At 39.1% G+C, this 19,385-nt stretch overlaps 2 protein-coding genes across 2 annotated transcripts in view; one reads left to right on the top strand and one right to left on the bottom strand.

The window, feature by feature from the left end:
* Positions 1 to 18,794, top strand: part of LOC115598062 (translation initiation factor IF-2-like) — a 104,401-nt gene extending 85,607 nt beyond the window's left edge. The window contains exon 5 of the mRNA XM_030447533.1: positions 18,234 to 18,794. Coding sequence (XP_030303393.1) covers positions 18,234 to 18,388 — 155 coding nt within the window. The 3' untranslated portion in view covers positions 18,389 to 18,794. The remainder of the gene's footprint in view (positions 1 to 18,233) is intronic.
* Positions 15,010 to 18,229, bottom strand: FLRT3 (fibronectin leucine rich transmembrane protein 3). The gene is made up of 2 exons (XM_008500900.2): positions 18,122 to 18,229; positions 15,010 to 17,004 (listed from the first exon to the last, which is right to left on the bottom strand). The coding sequence occupies exon 2, from the start codon at positions 16,957 to 16,959 to the stop codon at positions 15,010 to 15,012; it is 1,950 nt and encodes a 649-aa protein (XP_008499122.1). The 5' UTR covers positions 16,960 to 17,004; positions 18,122 to 18,229.
* Positions 18,795 to 19,385: the final 591 nt, after the last annotated feature.

Genomic DNA, 19,385 nt, shown 5'->3' with positions numbered 1-19,385 from the left:
AAGCAAGATAAACCTTGCTTTTGGTCAATGTTTAGAGGCAATGCTAGTACTGGAGAAGCCCTGCTTGATTTAGAGCTGTAAGAAACTGATAGGTTTAAAGAGGACTCCTGTCTGTAGTCTGTGTGACTGAAAGATATTGCTGGAGCTTATCCAGTGGTTGCCGTGCTGGTCTTCTGGGTAGAATGTAACACTAAGTGTGAGGTGGGGCCTGGGAAGTATCTGGTGGTGGTATTCGTGGGCTGCATAAACCTGTCTCCCAGCAGCAGCATTGTGGTGCTCCCCGATGCCAGGAAAGTGGTGAGAAGATGCATGTAGGAGTAGTGCCAGATGTGCTGACTGAAGAGCTGCATCAGGAGATGAAGAGCTGAAATATAGATGGCAGGCAAAGTCATGCATGATGTCTATGTGATAAACACGATAAAAACTTGCTGAGGAACAGCTTGGATTACAAAGAACTTTTTGCCTCTTTCATGTCTCATGATAATGGAATGGTCCATTTTTATTCAACACAGGGTTCTAATTAAGCAATAACTAATGAAATGGAAGATTAGGTATCAGCAGATCTCTGGGGGTGAGGCACGTGCCCAGGGCAAAGTCCAAAACTGTTTTGTGAAATTTGTATTTGACACAAAGCAAAAATAAGTACTGGGAAAATGTGAGGGATTCTGTGAGTGCAAATGCAGGTTGAATTAATTTTCTTGGTGTGATACTGAACTGAAAACAACAACAACAAGAAAACACCAAAAAACCCAAGTAAAATTAAATATTTGTCCCTTTTAATGTGGTTGCTATATGATCACCGCAAATTTTTAAAAAATGCTTCTGTGACCAGATAAGAAGATACTATCAGGCACTTAAAATTTTAATTAAGGTTTAACTTATTGGGGGAATACGTATTTAAAGAATTAATTAAAATGCTGTTCACTGTATAAGAGATATCAGTATAGGAAATGAGTTAATTGCAGTATCGGTGGGGATCTGTGCTTTGCAAGCTGTTTTGTGATGCTAGAAAAGCATCCTCACATGGATGATAGGGACCTCTTGGGAGAACCAGGAGAGCTGGCCTCCTCCTTGGTTTAGTTTGTACGAAAGTATAAAAGTAGTCACTGGTCTTGCTGCATCTGTGTATGTCAAAGAGTCTTATTCTAGTTTCTGTTTTTCTTCAGGGTGGGTGGCTGGCATGAATGCTCAGTCAACTTGCTCAGAATACTTGAGATAATTTGGCCCTAATTTGATTGCATCGTGGTAATGCTGTATCCTACAAGAAGGGGTTTTAAGGTGGTTAAAATACCTCTAAAGACTGAAGTCTTTCAACACCGTTTTTCTTAATAACAGTGTATCACTGCGAGTTCTGTTCTGCTGAACATATGAAGTTGCTGCTGGAGTTCCTCAAGGATCAAATCATACCTTATTTAATATTTTCATTAGCAGCCTTTGCAGAAGAATTAGAAGCATGCTAAATAAATTTGCCAAGTCTGAAACTGAGAGACGTTGGCAAACCAAGGGAGGACTGGATTATTATGTGAAAAGAACTGCTTTCCTCTGCCATTAATTGGTTTCAGGAGAATGTCAAGTACTTAAGGACAGATGATATTAATTTCTACTCTAATCTCAGCTGCATCATTTGGGAGCAGCAAAGAATGAAGGTGTCCTGCTTGTATTTAGGAAGATGAGTTTAAACTGCACAGGTCAAGGAAGGGTAATAAGGATGCTGGTGAAAAGATTGAGCAGCCTTTTCACAAGTAGCCTGGAAGAGCTTGGTTTCAGCCTAGCGAAACAAAACCTGAGAGGAGATATTTATCTCCATAAGTGTATGGGGGAAAAAAATAAAACAAAACGCAAAAAGAACAAAGCTTCTAGGAGAGAAGTATCTAAAAAGCAAACATAAATGTATAGGCAGCCTTGTCTTCCTTAAAGATTTACTGCTGCTTGTGGTGGTTGCATGGATGCGCCAGACTTCTTCTGACACCTCTGAGTAGGTGCCAGTCTGTCAGATTAGCTAAACTAAAATAAACCTTTCTCCCACTCCCTGCCTGCTATCAGCCCTTGGAGAGCGAATTACCTTTTGAAATGTACCAGGGTGTTTGTGGGGCTTTTATTCTGCTGTTTTAAGCTAGTTTTTAAATGAGCAGAGAGGAGGTGAAAAATGTTGGCAGCTTTAATTTAATACTCTCATTTAATGATCTCATCCTTTGAGGCAGTGTTTGTGGAGAGATGGCATATCTTGAGCCATTCTTTCCTTTCCTTGACTGTTTTCCACGACAGTCTCTCCTATTGTGTTAAGCCAAAAGCCCTTTTACATAGGTCAGCATATAGTATTAATGAGCTTTTATATTGTGGTTATAAATGTCACATGTTTCTTAAAGTAGGTGGGGGGTATGGAAAATACTCCCTTGGTTTGTTCCTTTCTTTCCAACAGTAGATGAGTGAAACAGTTGACTTTCTCATAGAGAAAAAACCCCAAAACACCACAATAAAATAAAAGGCTCTGATTAACCAAAGATTTCATTATTTTAAAAAGTGCAGTCCCAAAAACCAAGCACTGTGCTGCTTGTCTTCAAAAGCATCTGCTTTTGGAAAAATTTAAAAATTAAGCTATGAGATCCGTGTGCCGTAATGAGAGAATTTTACGGAACTTGCAAGTAAAAAGTGACAACTTTTACTTCTGTTGTGAACCTACCCTATGTTCAGAAGTGCTGAGAAACTTCTGCTTGCAGCAAAGCAACCTGAGTTTCATCATGGCCTCAAAAGGCACCAAAATTAGTGCTGACAGAGTTACAAAAGTGGCAGGCTTTGCTTACATGTGCCAGGTCTCCATGTGGATGGCAGGTATAGGAAAACTTGGGCAGCCCAGAAAGCACAATAATGAGAAAGGTATGCAAGTGGCTTTTTGAGAGAAGGGTGTTAGAGGCTCTCCAGGTCTCTCAGTCCTGCCTTCTGGACTGTGTGGATTGTAGAGCACTCCAGTAATGCCATTCTTTTAGAGTTTTTAATATTTCATTTCCTTCAGCAGTGACTGTGCTGGCATAGCGTTACTCTTGGTTAGATGAGGCCCATTTTGTTTTTAGCTACAGTTATCCTAGTAAACAAAGGGTTGAACATCTGTAGTTTTGCTTTATCAAATGGTCCTCTAATGCTGCAAACAAAAGGGAGAGCTGAACACACATGAAAGTCGCTTAATAAATTAGTATTGGTATTGTAATTTGCTCAGTCTTTACTTTTGGATTTAGGCTACTTAGCACAAATTGCTTGGAAGAGCTATTAATTTTACCATAAGAATGATGATGCTGTATAAAGAAAAATATCTGACCATATGTTTGCATCCTTATTTTAAAGGGCAACAACTGATGAAATTAAATTTAAAGGGAAAATTGAATTAATCTTATATGGTATACTTTAAAGTAAAATGGAGAACAGATAGATCGAGAGCCCTAATTTTCTCATTTACACTATAGTGTATAGTATGCATAGTATGTGCTTTTGCGAGTTCAGGATGTTATCTTAAGAGTGGTCTTGAGTAGAAAAGTAAATAGCACAATTTTCGCTGTGTAAACAGATGATCTGGTATGTACTTGCATGAATTTCAGTATTTTACAGCTGTTTTTCAATCTGGTCAGTACATTTTATGTTATTTTGGCACATCATGCTAATTCCTTCTATTTCTGCTACTGTTAGGCTAAGATTTACTGTCAAGTTGTAAGGTCTCTTTCAAGCAAATTACTTCTAAAAATCATTAGTGAAGAAATAATACCACAAAAAGGCCTTAAAAAGCATAATTAAAAAAATCTATTCTGCACACAAAGTAATTACTTCCAAGGTTTTAAAATAGAGTTGGGACATGGAAGTTAGCTGCTAGAATGGGCAGGGGTCTTTTTCCATTCTTTTTCCTTTTTATTTCTGGTCTTAGGAGGAAACACCTGCAATTGCCATCGTTGTCTTTCACCATAATGGGCATGCTTTTCTCTAGACAGGTACAATGATTACCCCTGCAAAACTGACAATTTAACAACAAACCTCCCAGCACTTTGCAGTGTTCAAGGAACCTGCATCATCAGCATGTAATTATCTACCCACAGGTATTAAGCAGTGAGGGTTTCTTTAACTATCAGAGAAATAGCTGAATCTGAGTTAGCTCTTAGGAGAATAAGAGTTTAAAGGTTTTGGTTAAGTTCCTAGTTGCCTGTGTACCTATCGACTGCCGTTCAGCAAAACACTGGAATTTTTTCATGTGCTCTGAATCCTGTGCTATGGTCTCCTGTCTGTGAAGGCTCACAGTGCTGCTGTCCTCTTTCAAAAGAGAGATGCTTCTGCTTAGTGTGTGTGTTGTCTTAGGACTGATGATGGAGCTGCTCTTCAGATGTCTGTCATGTGCCTGGAATGGGTGATGCCATAAATTCATATCATTAACTTGTACTTGGTCACTGGGATGCGTAATGCCCTGAAATAAATATCCTTGGTGCTCCTCTTAATTTTTTTGTGAAGTGACCTAAAACAAGGAATGAAAAAAATGTCAAAAAATGTCTCATAAGAGTCTTCTATTTCGGTAGTGTCCAAAAGGCCTTAGAGGAACTGAAGGCTACTCCTTGCCTTCCTTTTTTGCTGCCGTTGAGCCTGTGGTCCTTTTAGTATAATACTGCCCTGCTCAGTGAAGTGGCAGATGTCACAGAGATACCTTCATGTTTGGCTTTTTTGTGTGTGAGGGGAAGCAAACTTCAGTAATCCCTCATTTGATCATAAAGATGTGATGTTGCTTTTGGGCATACGTATTCCGTATCCTCTTTCTTACTCCTGTTTGTTTTCAGGACATAAGTGACACTTAATTTGTAGTTTCACAGTTTCTTCTATCTTGATTACTGAGCAGGCTGGATGGTAACGAAGATTAGTGATGACGTTTTGAAAGACCAGATGCTTGCCAGTGTCTTTAAAATTCTCTACTTCTTCTTCCTTGTCTGATTAAGCCCCAGGGTGAGACATCAGAGACAGCTTCCTACAAATGCAAAACCAGTAGAAAATGTGATCTCTGGCTTGTTCATCAGATGACAGTTCATCCTGATTTTTTGTTTGCAAAGAAAGCAGAAGGTGTGGGTGTCCATTGACCAGACCTAGCACAGGTCACAGCACCTGCTGGCACTGTTTCTGGGCAGGGGAAAAAATATTTTTCCTTTCTGTACCTGCATTTTAGCAGGTTGTGAGGCATGGGAACAAATGCCTTGGCAGGTCTCCAGTGCTCCTGCTACTTGGCATGGTTATTTCCCTGTCTTTAGAAATGTCACTTCATTTCAGGGAAGGCTTGAACATGTCCTAGATTGGTTCATCAGGTGATGCTGGTGGACCCAAGTGTACCCAGGTGTGACCTGGGTTTTAAGACATTTCTTTCTTAGGACATTTTCCTTTTTATTGTCTTCAAGCACCAGTTTATAGCAGTGCTGCAGAGACTTGTATGAATGACTGACTATGCATTTTCTTCACAGACTGGCTTACAAGCCTTAGAAAGGAGACATAGGATCTTGCTGGAACTAGTGAGCAAAACAGAAGTAAGAAATATTTTTAAGAGTTAGCCAGATTTTGCTTCTCATGGAAGTACCTTTGCTGATTGCTGCACAAGTTCAGCATAATCCAAACAAGGCTTTTGTTAATACTTCACTAGTATCCTTTCACCAAGCTGAATGTGTTTTAATTGATTTGGAGGGATTATACTGAAGGATGAAGTTAGTCTTTATTAGCAGGAGGAGAACAATAGGTATTTTTAATTTTTTTTTCTTTCATAGTAAACTGGCAGTATTCAATGTGGCAGTGTGTGCTTTCAGTAGTGTTAGGTATTCTGTGGAGGAAAAATAAAATACCTGTCAAAAATGTGCTGATTACGGCAGCTTGCCCAGAGCTAAACTCATTGTAATAAAACCTCCCGGACCGGAACGGGGTGCCGCTCATGCTGTTCGCCTCCAGAGTTGTTTTTGCAGCCTGTAAAAGCAAAGCCAACATCTGCCAGGTCTCAAATGTCTGAAGAGTGGTGTGGGGAGGCACCGCCGAGAGCTGCCGGGGCTCCCGTCCTTTGGAGGAGGTGTCAGCCAGGCCCTGGCAACGGCGGAGGGAGCCCAGAGGAGCTGAAAGTCTGGGATTAAAAGAGCTTATGTCCTTTGACTTTGTACTGGATCAGTGGATTGAAATCACTTTGATAGATGCTTTTAGAGGATTTTGAAGGGTTGGTTGGTTTTTGATTTGTTTGAGATTTTTTGTGGGTTTTTTTGTTTTGGTTTGGGTTTTTTGTTTGTTTGTTTTGTTTTTTAAGTCTGTGGAACGATAAGGTTGGGTTCCGTGCCCTGAAGTATTGCAGCAGTGATAGTATTGAGTTTGAACTGGACATGAAGACAACCAACCTTTTACTTGCCCTGTCAGTGGGGTGCTCCTTCATGGTACATAAAATGTCACCTTCAAATTAGTATCAAAGAACAAGACTCCCTTCCCATCGTGATGTGGTTGCTTTGGGAACAAGGTGCATTTCTTGCATGAGCAGGCCCATGCATCTTTTTGTCAAGGAAAGATGTGAAATTTGTTTTGTTTTTTCCTATCAGTAAAAAAAGGAATCTACCTGCAGCTTATTGTAGCACAGTGATATTCCTAATTAGCATCTTAGGGTAATGTGTCTCCTCTCTTTCCCTTTTCTTCCATCTCTAATTGTCAGAAAACTAAGTTGACAAATCACTTGTGATTTTAATATGTAATGATGAAAATGATCAATTGTTTAAAATGTCCCCAATGTCACAAGGAGAATGGGAAGATGTTTGAACCCTGCTGCACAAACTACCATTTACTTCAATATAGAATATGTATTGATAAATATTTATGGGGAAGGAGGGGTTAATTAAACTGTGCTTATGATAGAATATTGATGGGGAGGGAGGGGTTAATTAAAATGTGCTTATGATAGCCAGCACTGTGTGTGAATTCAAATAGACCAAGCCTCTGAAATTTATTTTAGAGGTACAACTGAGCATTATGTCAGATCATTCATGCTTGTAAGCTATGTCATTTGTTGTTTGGTTTCTCTCTCTCTCTCTCTCTTTCTCTCTCTCTCTCTCCTTTTTTTTTTTTTTTTTTTTTTTTAAGTGTAGCATACAATAATAATAGATTTCAGATTTAGGACAGCATTTTCTGAACAAAACCAAAAAATTGGGGCAAACTGTTTTTGACAAAACCAGTCCCTATTACTGATGTTTTTCAGAATTTAGGTACATTTGGCTCTGCCTCTGTCAGCACCCAAGGAAATCACTGATCTGTGCAGCCCTATTGTTTTCTTTTGGGTTCGCAGGTCCTGGGCCAGTAGATGCTGAAAAGACTTGAGCACTTACATAGATAAAACATAATATACCAAGTAGTTATTCTTACTTTCAGAATATTTCAGTTTTCAGTGGTAGGAATGTTGTTTTGTTTTGTTGCATCTCTCCCCCAAGATTCTTTTCAATTGACATCGTTTATTTGGACCTTGTCCATATAAATACAGGCCTGGGGAAAGCAGATTTTGAGAGCAGAATTTAGGAATATGATTTTCCAGGTGTTTTGTCTTTTCCCCTCTATATCTGGTATTTTTAAGGTTTGGTAATAATGGAGATTTCCAGGGTGTTTTGTGATGTACCTACCTTTGATTTAATTGCAAACTCTTTAAGGAGAGTTTAGTACAGTACAATAAGTAAAATGAAAAGGTTTTTTACATGAAAATCAGCCATGTTTGCTGAGCAAACTCTCAATAAGCTTTACTGAAAAGTAAACAAACACACAAAGAGCTTAGAGGTCGTTGTGACCCTGCTACTAGTGGTCAACATTCTTGACCCTTCAAGGTCTTGACAGAAATTTTGGTGTAGTGAAAAGCCACGAGGTATGTGTCTGGGAGAGTGAAGCTGCTCCTGTCCTGTGTGGAGTTCCATCAACACCTTTCCTCATTTATCTGAAGAAATTGCATGAGGTCAGCGATTTAGCCCCCCAGATGGCATTTTCTTGTACCTGACTTTTCACTTCATTTGGCTGCCAAGTGCCCAATTTCAGCAACCAGAAGAACTTCCAAGATCTGGGAATACTCTGAGGTTTTTTCTTATTTTTTGTTTTAGAATGTTGTATGTCATTTCTGTATCAGGGAGAAATGAAGAATGTTGCAGTGGATGAAGCAGGTAACATACCATTGAGGGGTTCTTAAAATAATTGCTTTAAAGACATTAGGCACAGAGGTTCTGCATTATCAGCTAGTGCCCTAAAAGGATGTATATGTGCTGGGTCAGCACTTTCCCCATATGTGGCTTTCTATCTGTTAATGAGCTCCTGTTCCTTGCAGGCAGCAAACTGTTCATGTCATGCTTCAGAAATAAGCATCTTCAAGACTTCTTGTGAAGATTACTGAAACCAAATAAGCAAACAGAAAACTCCAGATCCTGTTGTTGACCACATTTGTGATTTTTTTGTTCAGGCTGTGTAGAACTAGACCGAATTTCTAGTTTATTCCCAGTTAGTGGAGTGCAGTGCAAATAACTTGTTTCTGATTAAGGTAGCTTAAATAGGGGATGAGCATATAATACCATGCCATCAGAAAAAGTACATGGTGTTTATACAGGCTTAGGTTTTGCATATACTTCTAGTGTAAGTTATAATGTAATTGCCTAAATCCTGTGTTGTCAGAACATCAGCATTCCTGGGTAGAAGTGTTTACCTTTTCTAAAAAAAATTAAATATGTATTTACTTGACTGTTGATCCATGGAAAAACAGCACTTCGATGTAAGGAGGCTGAAGTAACGCCACATTATACATAAAGAGATGTAGCTGGGGATGAAGTGCAAAGATGCTTTCTCTTGCTTGCTGTAGGAGCTGCTAATACTTGTTCTAGTGATTTAGGAAACAGTGTTAATATAGCAGCCTCAGAGTTGGATGGAGACTTAGGTTTTACATGGCCTGCTGTGTGTCACCCAGACTGAAAGATTTCTGCTTCTAGTCTGCTTCAGCTGCTCCTGTGCATCTGAAAAATAAAAAGTCCCAAATTTTGAATAGGAAACCTTAAAGTGATGAAAGCTGCTCTCATTACCCTAGTGCAGTTATTGCAAGAAAAGCAAGAGTTTAAGTTAAAATCCCGGGAAGTGCTCTAGTGAGGAGAGATGGGAAAGAGAAATTTTGGGGGAGATTTTACCCTATCAGCACTTGCTTTAAATATGGGTTGATTTGGGATAGGTGTTCAGTTAAATCATAAAACTATTCACTTTTGTATCTAAAGAAGATTGAAAATTTTGGAGTGAAATAAAGTACACCTCTTAATTAAAAAACAAAAAACCAACATCCTCCCCCCCAAAAAAACCCCAACAACTAAAGCAAAAACCAACCAAACAACATAAAACAAAGCAAACAAAAAACCAGTTAAATGCCCCCAAAACTAAACACACAATCAAAAAAAAAAAAGAAAAAAAACCCTAAAGAAAACCAATACCCGAGCCCCCAGAAAACATAAGTTCTACTGAAGGAAGCCAGCAGGCTAGCAGGTATTTATCAGGGGCTAAGATCACTGAATGAAGTCCGTATTAAATAGAGCAGATGTGAGTTTCAGATCTAAGTAACTGTAAAAAATATTTTGCATAAATTAAAAGTTAAGCTCTGCATAATATATGCATAATTCCAGCCTTAAATTATGTTCCCATGGTTAATGATTAAAGAACATCGTGCATTCCCTTGATTTTGAACAATTTAACCTTCCATGGCTGCATCTATAGATAGATATCCCTTAAGCTTCACAAGGGGGACAGGAGCACGCGCGAGCCCTTGGCAACGATCCACTCCCTTTTTTTGATTACTTAAGAGGGCTGTTCAGGACAGAGTATCAGCCTATATGAATACTATGAACCAGCTTGAACAAGTCAGATTATTTAATTAGCCCGGTTAAGATGCTTCTATTTTTATAACTGATTTTTGAGTACTCTTGCTAAGTGTGGAAGGTCCAGCTTCAGACTTCAAAAGGTGTTTTCAGCTCATTTTGTTAATCTTGAGGGGTTTCAGACCGTGGCTCTACAACGTGTTCATTAAGAGAACACAAAGGGGCTCTGAGAAGCAGTTGAAGTTGGGTAATAAATGTCTGCAATCCTGGCCTACAAGTTTTAGGTGTAGGACACTTACAACATTCATGCACGAGGGACATTTGCTCTTTTTCCAAAAAGTGTGTTGTGCACTTTCGCCTTAGACCACTGATAATCCAGAGGATAATTCTTTCTTCTCACACCCATTTTGTTCAAGAGTTTAGTTGCCCCTTAGGGCAGGAATGTTCCCCAGCCATCATTTAAAGACCACTGTAAAATTAGCATCTTGCTTGATGACTGAGTCTGGTAAAATACAGGTGGTGCTTGTTTTGAGCTAGATGCTCGGTCACTGAGGTCCATGTACTTCATGTGTTTTTATGTAGACAGGAGCAGGAGCAGGAAATTATTTAATGAAGTAGATATTAATAAAATCAGATGCACATAGTTGTTTTTCTTTTTTTTTTTCTAAATATCTTTTTAAAGCAGCAGTATCCAGAATCTGGTACCTGTGTCATGGGTTTACCTTCAGACTGAAAAGGATCTAATTTAATCAGAAGGGTGGGACTTCTACTCCCACACCCCCCAAATTAAATTAATTTCCAAAGAAAAAAAAATGCTTTGAAGTGTAAAATTTTCATGTTTTAATTCGGTCAATGGACTTTTCCTTTCTGGCCAAACTGCTCCTGACTAGTTCAGAAGAAGCAGCTCATTTATGGAAGAGCTATGTGCTTTGTAAAAAAAAATTAAAAACCAAATTTCACTCGTGGTAAGTGCTGGCTGGAAGCTTTAGTTCTTGCTTGGGTGTCAGGGAAGAAACAATTAAACAAAAATCAATCCCAAGATGATGCTGGAAAAAAATATATGGGTTTGGAAACAAGTTTAAGGCGTTCTGAAGGCAGAGAGTGCCTGTGCTAATTATGGTTCCATCCAATACTGTCCAAAACCAATGCTTTTTTTTGATAAATCCAGGCAGATGACATCTGCCAGGTCATGTTTGAAGATCTTACCCAACTTTAGATGTAACTGAATATGCAAAATAGCATCCTCTTACTTAGCAGAGAAGTCTATATACCTGATAAGTGGGTTTTATGTCATCAGTAAATTATTTTAATAGCAAATAAGGCTTCATTACTTTTGCTCTTGCTTTATTGCATTTGCTGCTCTACATTCAATATGTACAGCATTGGCACAATATAGTTTGCATGCTGGCTACTTCATTAGCAGAAGAAATGGTAACTGTTCCAAGACCATAATAATTTGATACTGGAATGGTTAAAGCCAGTATAAACCAAAACAAAACAAAAACCCAACAGTTGTTGCATTTCAGGCAGTTGTACAAAGTTAGGAAGTAATAGCTTACAAATGAAGCAAATTTAGCTCTTGAAGGTACCAAGATGAGACAAAATGAATATGGTTTCTGAAGCACCAGGGTTTTTTTAGTTTACTTTAAAGTTAAAGAGCTGTGAGCAAATCAGGATACAAATATAAATAAATATTCTTTTTAAAAAAGAGGGGAGTGGGGGCAAGGCAATAATAAAGAATGTAAAAGATACTTGGCATAGTATTTTAATATGGAGGATGGTGATTAAATTAACTCTGCACCCAGATTTAGGCTACGTTGAAAAAAATCCCACTCCTTGTTTCATAATTGAATATTGAACTGTACACTGAAATAACATGGAATGAAAAAAACATTTGAGAGAAATTTGATGTGGATTAATGTTATTTTGACAAATGTGTTGAGTAAACTGCTCAATGTAGTAATCCGATTTGCCTGCATGTGTAACTGTCCAATAGAACAGATTTATGCATGGTGCTAGAGAGCACTGCATGCTGTACCTGCAGTGCTATGGTAAGTAGAAGAGTCTTGAAGAGATGGGCATAGCATGGAGGAGAATAGAAATTTCTGTAAGCACTGAAAGAAAAAAAATAAGTCTAGTTTAAAATCTTGTCAAGTTAACACATTTTAATATATATTAATTATTTTATGCATGTTGCATAAAAGTTCCTTTAGAACATAAGGTAGATCCTGGATGTGTGATGTGGCATTTTTTCTCATGGACATTATTGTGGAAGAAGGATGCCAGCTATCCCTGCAAAACTGGCCTGGTTCTCTGCAGAGGACTGAATCATTTGCCAGCTTTTTAACTTCTTTTTGGTGGAGGTGAACCAGCAATGACTGAGCCAACCTGCTGGAGTTGCTCTGGAGCTGTCTCACAATACATAAATTTGACATGAAAGGTCCTCATATTTAAAATTAATACGCAGTTATCTCCTCCTCAAGTGGCAAATTCTTTATAGTCTATATGACCCTTGAGTGGCATAACCCAAGACACAGTAGATGGTATGTACCACCACTGGGTATACCACCACTCTTACACCTCAGAGTTTTATTTTACACCTATCAAAACACAAATTTGGAGTCAACAAGGGGAGAGGTTTTCATGTAAATAACTTGAAAATCCAGCAAAATCTATTTAAGTTTGATACGGGAGAGCTGATGGCAATGTCCTAGTAATCTGTTGCCAGTGACGCAGCCATTAAATGAATCTCTGATAAAAGAGGTCCCTGTATGCTAGCTTAGATGAAAAACAAGTCTGTCTTCTCCATCTGTGTTGGTTTTAGTTTCCTGCTTACTGTTTGGGAAGCCTTTAACAAAAGAACGTAATGAGGCTCCACATACTTAAGTGTTGGATTTCTCCCCCTTCCCTAGACTGGTACCCAGTGGGAAATCAGAATAAAATGAAGTCTTTTTTTAGTACACTATACTGGGCTGAGCATTTAGGCATTTACCATAACGTACCCCTTTGTTACTTTTGGCATATTGGATCAAATCCATGGTAAGATGTGATTTGTGTGAGGTTGTTAGGGAAGCGCACTGCTGCTTCTCCATCTGGGGCTCCTCCACTGCTCAGGAACTGCAAGGAAGCATTTCTGAAGGTGAGGCTGAGGAAACAGTACCATGGCACTGGGTCTGGAGAGGAAAGTCCCTGAGCATATCTGGAAAATGAGGTTGGTCAGAACTGTGTGTTACTGGAAGTTCGCGGTCTGTGCAGATAGATGGATCCCTGGCATGAAGACTGCAGGTTGTATGCTGAAACCATCAATCTTGGTGTTTGTCTCTGCATTTGCTTCTCCTGTTCCATCCTGTGTGACCCTTAGGAAAATGGACAGGCCAAGCACTGCTGAAATTCTTAGAAACTGAATTGCATTTGGTATACATCCCATCTTTATGAGATATCATTCAAAATATTAAATATTTTGCCATTTCTGTTGGGGGAAAAAAAAAGTCACCTCAGAGGGCTGTAGCTCTTTCATGCCTTCCCTCCCTTTCATTGTTGACAGACTTCTAAGTTGTGAAAACTTGTTTTCCAACTAATCAATAAAAAGGAACTCTGCAAGTGTGATACTGTCAAATTGATCAAATAAAAAGGTGAAGCTAAAAAGTGCTACCTGAAAAGTGGTTAGTAGCTTCCGAGTAGCTTTTCTATCAGTGCACTGCAGAGGTGCAGCATTATTTAGAATGAATTTTTCAACTGTATTAATCAATAAGACCAGTATTTTTCATATTTAAGTAAAGTATGAAAAAATGGGTATTTTATTTTTTCCTTTTTCTTTAGATTTTAAAAGCTTGATACATGTAGCGTTGGATCAAGGCACATACAAGACTGGCCAAAGGGCATACAAAGCACTTTGGTTTTTAGTTGAAGAAACAAATGATTATGGCAACAAAGAGTGGCTTGGGGTTTAAACATGAAATAGCTCGTAGTTCAGTAGGAAGGCAGAAAGCAACATGTTACCTTACAGATTTACCAAGGAATTTCTGAAAAACTGTGACAGTAATGGGCAGTATTCCTGACTGTAATGGCAGTATATTGAACACATACCTGTATACTGTTTGAATATAGTCTTTAAAACAGCTGTATTCCCCAATTGTCTATTTACTCTCACGACTAAAGATTTTGAGACTTTGCTTATATTGCCTGGCTTGGTTTTTTGTCCTGTTTTGTTTTTTTTTCCTTGCAAAACTGCACTTCAGCCCTTTTACTGTTCAAAGCCACTTATAAGTGTTGTCTCTGTCCTCCTGCACTTGCCTCCCAAATGCCCATGACCGTCCATCACTGTTCTCTCTGCAATAAGCAGACCACTGGTTTTGATAACCAGAAATTAATCCCTAAACTGTATCTACCCCCTTGGTTTGTAAAGCCTACTGCATTTTTTTAAAATTCCTTGTTAGGAATTCAATAATGCGTTCTTCCAGGAATCAATTTTTCTTCCCCCACATATCAACAGCTTCAGTCTCATACATGTCATTGATTCAATTATTTTCTTTTAAATTGGATTTTGCCATTCTTGAATGGATATATCCAGACAGCTGATATTGCCCATTACTACACACATTTTTGTTTATTGAATATTTTTCTGGTTTACAGATTTAGTAGACCAAACATTGAAAGTTCTGTGTTTTTGTAACCACTTCTTGATTTTCCTGATTTTGCCAGGTTCAACATTGTTTTATTGATACCAAAGTGAAAAATGGCCTGTGCTTACACTTACAAGGATCTCAGATGAATGTTCTGACTGCTCAACACGGCAAGAAAATTCACTTTCACAGTCAACAAGTCATCTTACTCAGTAGAACACAAAAGTTAAATGGTCTGTAACTTCAATATTAGCAAGGAAAATACAGTACAAATTACTAAAAAATACTAAAATATAGAATTGTGGTCAGGTATCCCCACTACATTAATCGCAGCAGTAGCCTGAAATTTGAAACTTTTAATAAAAAGTTCTTAAATATAAATTATATGGCAAATGTACAGTACATTGCTTTGTCAGTCTTTTAATCCAGTGTTTTGCAGTAGAACAGCAACTGTTATGTCAGTCTTTTCTCGTTTTCTTTAAAAAACAAAACAAAAAACCAAAAAAACTAACAAAACCCAAACCAGTCTTTTGTGTCCTTCAGTATCATGAGTGTGAATGATCTGAATCTGGAATACCACTGTCTCTGTAGCTCCTGTTACTACTGCTTTCACTGTGGCTGTTCTTATACAGATTCATGCCATTAGGTGGGAAGATGGTGTGTATTACGAACTCCTCCTTGGACACTTGGTCATTGGTTATCGGTATCATCTGGAAAGAAGTCTCCCTGATTTCTAGGATGGAGTTATCCTTCTTGGTTCCTGCTTCGGCATAGTCGTCTTTTCTCCGCCGTCCTTTGCTGTAGGTGCAGTTCCGGGAGAAGAGGGACCCGTTCCTGTGAACGTACCAGCAGACCAGGGCTAGCAGCGCGATGGCCACCAGCGCCACCGCGCCGCCGATGATGGCAGCCAAGGGCAAGCTGGAGTTTTTGTAAGGTTCTTTCTCCTGCTCTCGGTTGAGGGTTGTGGTAGGGTTGTACATCTTAAGAGGGGCCGTCTCGGTTTCAATGCATTCAGGCGTTTCGTCGGAGAGATAGATGTTGCTGGTTTCCATGGGAACCATGCATACACGGTATGGTGATTCTGGTTCAAGAGCTGTAAGCAAATAGTCGTTTCTGTCGCCTGTAACTATCGTTTCAGTTATAGATCCAAAGGCAGGGCTGTGACCCATCTTGAGCCAGCTCAGCCGTAAAGCAGTCATCGGTAGTGCAACTTTCCAGGAGATGTGAATAGTCTCCGTGCTTACGGATTTCACAAATATTGTAATGATTTTGCGTACCGGGCTCGCTGTGGTTCTGTAGTTCTTATTTAGGTTGGGAGTCTTGATGTCTGGTTGTTTGGTTACAGAAACTGGCCAGTGTCCCTGGGCCGGGTATAACGTGTTTGGTACCGCGGTAGTGATTTGGATGGTGCTGATCATGCCATCATCCTTACAATCAAATAGCTCTGCATTGAGGTCTTTGATAGCCATTCCACGAACTTTCTCTGGAGCCTGACACATCAGTCCACGTACGTTCACTTTTAAAGGCAGTGACTGTAACCAGTCGCGTACCCATTTCATTTTGCACCCGCAGTGCCAAGGGTTGTTGCGAAGAAACAGCTGAGTTATGTTGTCCAGATCATCAAAGACACCCTGAGGTAAGTTGCTAATATTGTTATTGGACATATCTAGTCGATACAACTGCCGTAGGTAGGAGAAAGCATTGGCTGGCACACGGTTGATGTGGTTTTCTTGAAGATAAAGCTTTCTTAGATTTGTTCCTGGCAAATTTACTGGGGCAGCTGTGAGCGAATTGCGGACCAACGACAGTTCTGTAAGATTGACGAGATTCGTGAAGACTTTGTCCCCTAATCCATGGTTATTTAGAAGATTTCCGTCTAAAACAAGGCGTTTTAGATTTGTAAGGTCTTGAAGGGACAACTCGGAAATCGTGGAAATGCGATTATCATCCAAGCGTAGCTCTTCTATCGTTTTAGGCAAACCCCAGGGAATGGTGCTAAGGTGATTTCGAGAGAGAAAAAGAAGTCTGAGATAGATGTTGTCCCGGAAAGCTCCATCCTCAATGCTAACAGCAGAAACAGAGTTATCATCCAAATGCAGTTCTTCCAGATAAGGAATTTGTGAAAGTGAATCATAAGTAATGGTCCTTATGTTATTCTCCTGCAAATGCAGTTCCTTAACATACTTAGGGAGGTTAGTAGGGAATTCATCTAGGCTGTTGTGGTATAAATATATTCTTTCCACCCTAAGCAAGTTCTTCAGTTCTGAAGGAATCCCAGCATTATTTATTTGATTGTTCTGAAGGAAGAGGGTAGTAGCATCCTCTGGGATTCCTGTAGGAATAGACGTCAAACTGCGATCATTACAATATATGAAACCCATATCACAGCGACATACTGAAGGGCATGGTTTGGCACTAACAGAGTAAGGTGCCATGTCAAGTAACAGCCCTATTTTAGTCCAAACTAGGAAGATGCTCCAGGTTACACTAATCATGGTCAGGAATGATGAGATTTGTATACAGTTCTGATCTTCAACAATCTAAAAAAACCAAACAAACAAAATTATCCAGATCATCAGTGAAGAAACTGCAGTGAAAATTCAACTTCAACATCACAGAACACATCTGAAACACATGTATTAAACCAAAATTTCAGCTTCTAGACATGTCTTACTTTCTTGTCTTTACATCAGTAACTGTACTACTTCGACTAATCCAATTAGGTTAACAGGTTATTCTGCACAGTAAACAAAACTAATAAGTACGTCTGGCGTGTGAATTGTTTTGCTTAAGCAAGAAGGCTCCTTCTAAGGATTCCTTCACATTTCATGTGTAGAGACAATCTTTGTTCACAGATACCAGGTAAGTACAGAGCTGAAGTCACACCAGAGTTCAAGTAAATCATTCTGTATCTGAAAGATAAGAAGTAATTCCTAAGCCAGCTAACTACCTCGGGAGCCCTTAAATGAACTTGAAAAAACCTTTGCCAAACCCACAAGGTTAGCTATTCTGGAGGTTCAAAAAAATCCTAATGGCAAAGCATTAAATGCAGACAATAGAGCCAGGGCTAGCTAAACGCTTTTTTCTCAAGTTTTCCCAAGTGCTCAACATCATGTTGTGTATCTTAGTAATACAGCAGCCTGCTTTTCTTAGTTTCCAAGCTAGAATGCTTAGAAATGTGAACATTACAACTGGTAGGTAGCTAACAACCTGACATAGGTGGTAGAGCTATGGCTTTCTAGTTGACTGGATGGAGTCCATTTCATTACATGCTTAATTTCATGTTTAAATATTTGCCGTTCTCAGAAGTCATCTTACTAAGCAGTGCACTAATAAGAGGCTATTTGGCAGGTTTAACCACATTTTCCCATCTTATTAGTTCAAACCGTGCAGGGTAGCATAATATAAATTAACTCTTGAGACTGAAATTGTACTTTGCACTGGTACTGTGTTTGTACATTGAGCTCAGGTAATTAGCATTTTTATAGCTTTTAAGACAACATAATTCAATTACCATTGCAATTAGGGTTGTGAGAACTTCTGCAAGATGACCTGTGCAATAAGCAGTGTCATGACCTTTTCTCATGTGGGTTCATAAATTAATTGAACTTTATTCGCTGAAGCACAAAAAAGGAAATAAATTAATATTGATCCTACCGTATTTAAAGGTACGAGTAAATTTTGTGCTTGAGGATATCCAGTCAAAGAATGTCCTTCTCACAAGTCACTCTTACGGTTTACTCCATGGAGCTGTTGTTTTTCTCGACAGTGTTTACTCAGATGGTCCTTCTCCGTGGTCTGTGTTTCCTGGCTCCTGGCACGATACTCAATGAGCATTCCAACCAAGATTTATCATGGTACATAAGCACACCAGGCCGGGGCGTAGAAAAGCTTCAACTTCCCTCTATTTTTGTCCTCGTGTAAAGTCTGTGAATGAAGAGCCTCTTTTGTTTGGTTTAATGCCTTTAGCAGGAATTAATTTCTTTGTAGCTCTTACAAACTCTTCCGTGCAGCGTAATAGTCAGAGGTGGTAACTCCAGCGCCGCGTGATGGGAACTATTCATTATTCTGAGCCTTGAAGGATGGTAGCCTCTTCAGGAGGTCAGCAACAGGGGCTGCTTCTTCCTCTCCAGAATTACCCAAGTATAAACTTTGTACAGCAGCTACATCCTGATACATCCACACCTCTTTGAGAGAACCATTTTCCGACTCTCACTTTTTAACATGTCTTCCAGATTTGTAATGCAGGAAAGAATTCCTCCTGCGCTGCAAGAATGCAAGTTATTCTACCGTAGAAACATCAGGCAATTCGCATCGTTTTCTTCATTTAGAAAAAAAAGCCAGAACACCAAAAATATTATTTTCTTTCCAGAAAATTCCCCTTTTAAAGCTTTCCTTGAACTCTTCCTGTGAAAGTAAAAATAAACAAACAAAAAATGGTATTAGTAACAGCCAGTGTACATGAATATTCAGAATTGTGTTGCATCCCCTGCTTACTTACATCCCCTGCTTACTGAATAGCACATCTTTTTTTCCCCCAAATATTGGAATTTTGGCAAGATAAAGAGGTCGTAATGAAAAGAGTTTGCTAGTTAGTCTCATTCTGCTGCATTTTTTGCTGGATCTATATTTTCCTTTCTTTCAGTAGCAAATAAAGTAATCCTGAATTGACAGACAGTAATGAAGTATTTGAAAATGATGCTTCTCATCAGATTACAAATGCCAGCCCTGCCTCCCTGGAGGAGGCAAAAGCCATTGCTTGCTTTGTGTTCTTGGTAAACTGAGGTAGATGCTGCTGCTCTCCTTGCTTTTAAATGTAAAGGGAGCTAATTCAGTGGCTACTGGATCAAAGGGGAAATGGTTTTGCTAAAATATGATATTAATATTTCACATTTGCAACATGTGAATTCTGAATTAGGAA

This window comes from Calypte anna, chromosome 3 (assembly GCF_003957555.1).
Source record: "Calypte anna isolate BGI_N300 chromosome 3, bCalAnn1_v1.p, whole genome shotgun sequence".
NCBI classification, from domain to species: domain Eukaryota; kingdom Metazoa; phylum Chordata; class Aves; order Apodiformes; family Trochilidae; genus Calypte; species Calypte anna.
Note: the sequence above shows the minus strand (reverse complement) of the source record. Positions and strands in the feature narration are given on the sequence as shown.

Coding starts and splice junctions, on each gene's coding strand:
- FLRT3 (XM_008500900.2), bottom strand. CDS start 16,959: ATGATTAGTGTAACCTGGAGCATCTTCCTAGTTTGGACTAAAATAGGG.